Source organism: Manis javanica, chromosome 2, assembly GCF_040802235.1.
Source record: "Manis javanica isolate MJ-LG chromosome 2, MJ_LKY, whole genome shotgun sequence".
NCBI classification, from domain to species: domain Eukaryota; kingdom Metazoa; phylum Chordata; class Mammalia; order Pholidota; family Manidae; genus Manis; species Manis javanica.
Genome location: NC_133157.1, coordinates 112,672,934 through 112,678,933, shown reverse-complemented (window position 1 = coordinate 112,678,933; position 6,000 = coordinate 112,672,934). Strand labels below are relative to the sequence as shown.

The 6,000-nt window shown below is 41.6% G+C and overlaps 1 protein-coding gene across 6 annotated transcripts in view; it reads right to left on the bottom strand.

Annotated features, from left to right (window-relative positions):
- Positions 1 to 1,629: 1,629 nt before the first annotated feature.
- LOC108387295 (serine/threonine-protein kinase greatwall) overlaps positions 1,630 to 6,000 on the bottom strand; it is an 84,609-nt gene continuing 80,238 nt past the window's right edge. For 5 of the 6 annotated variants that reach the window (XM_073229129.1, XM_037006017.2, XM_037006016.2 and 2 more), the window contains one exon: positions 1,630 to 5,728. In XM_073229129.1, coding sequence (XP_073085230.1) covers positions 5,571 to 5,728 — 158 coding nt within the window. In that variant the 3' untranslated portion in view covers positions 1,630 to 5,570. The remainder of the gene's footprint in view (positions 5,729 to 6,000) is intronic. The other variant, XR_012127987.1, reaches the window with a different exon arrangement.

The window sequence follows — 6,000 nt, the reverse complement described above, 5'->3', positions numbered from 1 at the left end:
TGTTTTCAAAATAAAGCCATGCTTTTCCACAGAATTTTGTAAAATCAGAAACTGGAATGAAATTTAACTTATTTAGGCATTTGGTTGAGAATGTTATTAATCCAAGTCAAGATATTGGTTTCAGTTCTTTTGCCAGCTTCCCACAGAGACACAGCGTACCTCTGATCAGCCATCATAAATGCACACAGTTGGGTTTAGGTGGCAACTGGTGGTGAGAAGGTTTTATGTCTTTAATGCAAATGTATTACTTGTGACTTCTATAGATAATGGTAAAAGCAATGTTAGCTATTTCTATCATTTAAGATATCGGTGTTCTGCTGCATGTAATTGAAACCTAACCTCAGTGGCTTGACCACCTAAGTTTTGTTTTTTTTCTCATATACAAGAAGTCTGGAGGTAGAAAGTCTAGGGCTGATAAGGTGCTTCCAGAGTGGCATTAGGGACACAGTCACAAAAACATAAAATGAGCTACAAACCCAAGAAACTACATAGAGGAACCTTCCTTCTGTCCTACGATCTTCAGTGTGTGGGTTTGTTTTCGTGCATGCCAGATGGCTGGTGTACATCTAGGTCTGGTGTCTACACCCCAGGCAGGCCGAGAACCTTATCTGATCAGACAGCAGTACCTTTCTTGGAGTGCACACAGGACACTCCCTCCCATCTTAGAGCTGGGTCTCATAGTTATGGCTTTGTGTATAAACATATTAGAGAATAAAGTTATCCAGCTTACATAGATAACATTGTATAAATTTAATGTTGCCTATGCATGGTAGGGAAGGCCATATCTTTCGGCCATTAATGCCCCCTTCATAAGTTCTTTCTTGGTTTGCTTTTCTTTTGTTTCTCAACCCTTGTTTTCCTACTGACTTTGTGGCTCTTCATGAATCCTTCTTCCCAAAGATAACCCATTTTATAAACTGGAAAGTGACAAATGTCCTTTTCCTTTTTAGAAACAACTTTTAAATACATACATAATGCAGATGAGGATGTAGCCACTGCTATTGTCTTATTCTGCCTAGCATCCTTTCCTCCAGATACCACCACCCTCCCTTCTGTCCCCACCAACGCCCCCTTTGGAGGGCTCACCTTCCTCCACTAATCAGGGGAGTCCAGTCATGCCACCAAAGGAAGCTGAGCTATGCCCGTTCCTGCCATGGTAGCGGGCATGTGCCAGTTCCAGGGATAGGCGTAGGACCCTAAGCGAGGCAGTCATAGTTATCTTCTGGGTTTATTTTGTGAAGCTAGGAGAAAGAGCATTTTGTTTTTCCAGAATGTTACATATTTAGGATCCCACAGGAAGTAGCGCTTGAAGATCGGCTTCTTTCACTTGACAAGCAACTGAGGTTCTCCATGTAATTTCATGGAAATGAAAGCTATGAAGCTCACTTCTTTTTTTTATTAAGGTATTATTGATACACACTTATGAAGGTTTCACATGAAAAAATGTGGTTATTACATTCACCCATACTATGTTCCCCCCATATCCCATTGCAGTAACCACCCATCAGTGTAGTAAGATATCATGGAGTCACTATTTGCCTTCTCTCTGCTACCGTTTTCTCCATGATCACACACCATGTGTACTAATCATAAACCCCTCAGTCCCCTTCTCCCTCCCCTCCCCTCCCCTTTGGTAACCGCTAGTCCCTTCTTGGAGTCTGTGAGTCTGTTGCTGTTTTGTTCCTTCAGTTTTGAAGTTCACTTTTTTATGGCTGCGTTTCAAAAAATACCACTTAAAAAATAAGTAGGGAGCCAGATTTGGCCCAAGGGCTATAGTTTGCTGACTCCTGGTTTAGGCTTATCTCTTTTTAGCACTGGATAATATTTTACTGCATGGATGTACCAGTTTATCCATTTATCTATTGAAGGATATCTTGGCTGCTTCCAAATTGTAGCAGTTTAGCTGCTATAAACACTTGGGTGCAGGTTTTTGTGTGATCAAGTTTTCAAACTCATTTGGGTAAACACCAAAGAGCGTAATTGCTGGAATGTGTTTCTTTTTTATGAGCAACTTGCCAAGGTCTTCCAGAGTGGCTGTGTTGCTCTGCATTAACACCAGTAATGAGAGTTCTTGTCCAGTCTTGTCAGTATTTGGTTTGTCAGTATTTTGGAGTTCAGCCATGTGGATGGGTATGCAGCGGTATCTCATTATTGTTGCATTTTCTTCCTCTCTGAATTATAGCCTGTAAGGTTACTACGTTAGAGATTCTGGGGCCACACATCCTGCCACTTGGAGGAATCTTAGATAATAAGGACCACATCTAGACCTAGGAATTTAGCCAAGAGTCAGGAACACTGGGTTCAGGTCCCTTAATCCAGTTAACTCTGAAAACCCTACCCATCTCTTTATACAGTTTGTTTACATGGGTTAACAAATTTCCCTTCTTTGTTAAGGTAGTGTAAGTTAGGTTTCTGACACTTGCAGCCAGAGTCCTGACTTGTATAGAGAGCTCTTGATTCTCGGGACTGAGTGCAGGCTCTGGAGGGGCAAATCGAAGGTCCACAGCACAGCACCCTGCCTTCACCTGTGGCTGGAATCCCTTCTGCCTACCCTATACAGAGAAAAAATAGTCCAGTATTTGGCATGAGTCGGGGAGGGGCAGTCAGAGGGTGTGTGCAGCTGGGGAGGGACCTGGGAATCTGCTTTGTGACTGGAATTCAAGTATTTTAGTCCCTTTCACTCTCTGAGATGTTCTGGCATCCACGCCTGAGACTGTGCCTTTGGGACGCTGTTCACTGGGAATTGGATCGACTTGGCACTCTCCAAGACTCACTCATGATTTCCTTTCCTAGGTTTTTCACTACTCCCCCATCATTCACCACCTCCCACAGCTCTGCTGTGTGTCCTCTTCATTCTCACTGTGTGTGGATTGTTCCAGTTACTCTGGCTGGATAACAAGTTACCCCAAAACTTGGTGGCATGAACTAGCCATTTATTGTGCTCATGGATTGTGCGGGTCCAGAGTTTGGACAGGGCACAGCAGGGCTCCACGGTATGTGTCGATGCAGGATGGGGTCTGGAGCCATCTGAATGCACGCCCAACTCATGCCCGGCAGTATCTTCGTGGAGGCCAACTGGAGGCTGACATAGCTGGGGTTCCAAGGGCATCTCTGTGTATGTGTCTTCTCCGTAGTCTTTCCAGTATGGTGGCTTCAGACTAGCAGGGCTTCTGACATGTCAGCTCAGGCTCCCGAGGTGGACGTCCCAGGAGAGAGCCAGGCAGAAGCTGTGTTCCCCTTTCTAACCTGTGCAGTCACTTCTACCATTTTCTCCATTAGAAGCAAGTCAGTAAGGCTGGTCCACATGCAAGAGAATGGGAATTAGATTCCACTTGTTGTGGAAATAATGCCACAAAATTTGCAGACACACTGTAAAGCTACCATGTTGGTTTGTCTTAAAAAATGCCACCCTTTTTAGAGGGGTTTCTTAGTCTAAAGAAAGCTGTATGTATTCAAATTCACCATCGCTATCTAGAAGTCTAACTGGGTTCTTGAATTCTTTATTTGGATGTCTTACAGACATATTAAACTTAATGTGCCCACCAATCCTGCCCCTCATTTTCAGGGTATAGCACCACTATTGACCCAGTTGCTCAAGTCAGAAACTAGGTGTCAGACTTGGTTCCTCCAGTCCTGTCATCCTCCTCCTACCATCCATCAGGAAGTACCATTGATTCTACCCCTAAAATATATCGAGAATCCAGGTGGGCTGGTTCAATAGCTTTCTACAGTTTCCCTCTTTCAAATACTGCCCTGACCAGTACATTTTCCACACAGTTACAAGAATGACCCATACATGGCTGGTTTGGTATGAATTGAAAGGAGACCTGGTGGAGACAGCACATGTTTGCACAACCTTTTGGACTCAGCATGTTTGTAATTGGCTAACAATCAGGTCTTTCTGGCAAACTGAGTGACCAGACCAGAATGTCCTTCAGGATGCTTTTGAAGAATAATGGCAAGGTTTTATGTAGTGACCCATTTCCCAAATCCCAAATTAAGATAAATATGCTTAGAAGTAGCAGAGTACTTAGGGTTCAAATAATGATCACTTATGAAACCCCTTTTAAGTGAGGTATGTACTTCATCCTGTTTAATTCTGACAGAGGTCGCCAGTGTGAATAGCTGCCTTTTCAAACATATTTTCTGCAGTTAACATTTAGTGGAGGTGGGAGAAAATCATTTTCTGTTAATAAAAATTGTGTAACACAACAGATGCACAGATTCCTGCTGGCAGAAGCAGTGAGTGCTCTTTAAAGGCTTATGTTTATCCACACGCAGACACAGCTCTCAGGATCAGTCCCATTTTCTGCTGTTATTATTCTGTCGCAGGTTTTCCTTAGCAAGTGTCTGAACCCACAGCTTGGCTGGTGTATTAGGGTTTAAGTTTAGTTAATAAGTCACTTGCTCCCTGTAAACATCCTTACAGCACGCAGCATTCCAGGTGACTACTGAGGCAGACCTAGGTCTGTTTAACTGCAAACTTTTTCATTTTTCCACTTAAGGTTCTTGTACTGGGAATAGGCTCGCTCACTGTCCATTTCACCCAATTATTTAGTAATGTTACAAGTCCCTGATAAGGTTGGTGTCCTGGACAGTCCCATTAAGGAATCTGCGAAAGGGAGAATAGTATTTAATAGATTTGCAGGAAATTTACATTTGAACGTTGTTCCTTTGGAGGGTAAAAATGCTGAAAGCCTCAGTGAATTCCAGATGGGAGCCATGGAGCCGAATCTGACAGTGTATATATAAAAGAATGATGTTGACAGGTCATATACTTGACACATGTTACAACTTACTCATTTAAGCAGATTATTTTTTTTGCTAAGATCAGGCTGTCTCTAGTAATGCTGCATGTTCTAGACGAATTATTTTAAAGATGTAAGCCATTATGTTTTTCATTAAAATTGAACAAGCTGTTAAAATTGCTACAGCGCATCATACAGAAGCTTCCCTGTACTATGTTAAACAAACAGGTATTGCAGAGAAAGCACCAGAGCAGTCAAGGCCACAAAACTATATTTGTAGTAAAGGAACCTAAACCTTAGTCCTCTGTTTATTGCTCATTCCCCAAAAGAGTTATACTTCTGAGTGATGGCATTTTCCAGTCACAATTCTGAGCTGGAAATCACAATTGCAGCCTTCAATGACTGCCCTCATGGCTACCGTACACATTGTATTAAAATAAAACCATATGATTTTGTTCTTTTAACACTAAACTGAAGGGTTGACTGAAATCAACAGAAGTGAAAGAAAATCAAGCTCAAGTTCACGCTTTCTCTAACAGATGGTGTCATTTTACTTTGATTGATACATTAATTTCCATAAAGTGCTGTAACAAAATAAGATGAAAATAGCTTTGGAAGCCTATATACAGCTCTGAGAACAAGATAACATACTGGTTATATTCTTGATAGCCTTTTAACTCTGTGGAAGAAGTTACATTAAAATTTCACTGATCCAGGTAAATTAACGATCTTCTTCTCTTAGATCAATCTAGTATTAAGGAGTATGTAAACTTGATAGCTTATTCAATAAGATAGGTTAGATTAAAGGGAAAAATGTATGTGTTATAGACTGAATCCAGATACGGTCAGGTGCTGAGCATTATTCCTGGCTTCGAAATAGGATGTATCTGTTTCATCATCTGGCTGAGGTACGAAAGGCATAGTTTGATGCTGCAGATTTTCCCAGTCTACGTCACTGAAGAGAGGATGATGTTTTAGCTCTTTGGAAAAATACAAAACAAAACCACATTACGACAATATCACTGAAGTAATTAATGTTCTACAGGAATTAGGAAGAGAGTATCTCACGTATCTCGCCCTACTTTATTAATATAACAGCATCACAGACATTTATTTATTGTCTCTGTATTCAACCACATATTTCACAACAGCACACACACTTGTCAGTCATTCTGTGTATCACTTTGCACATGACAGGTGCCTGGTCTGTATTTGTCAAACGAGTGAATGATCTGCCTTAAGAGAAGTGTAG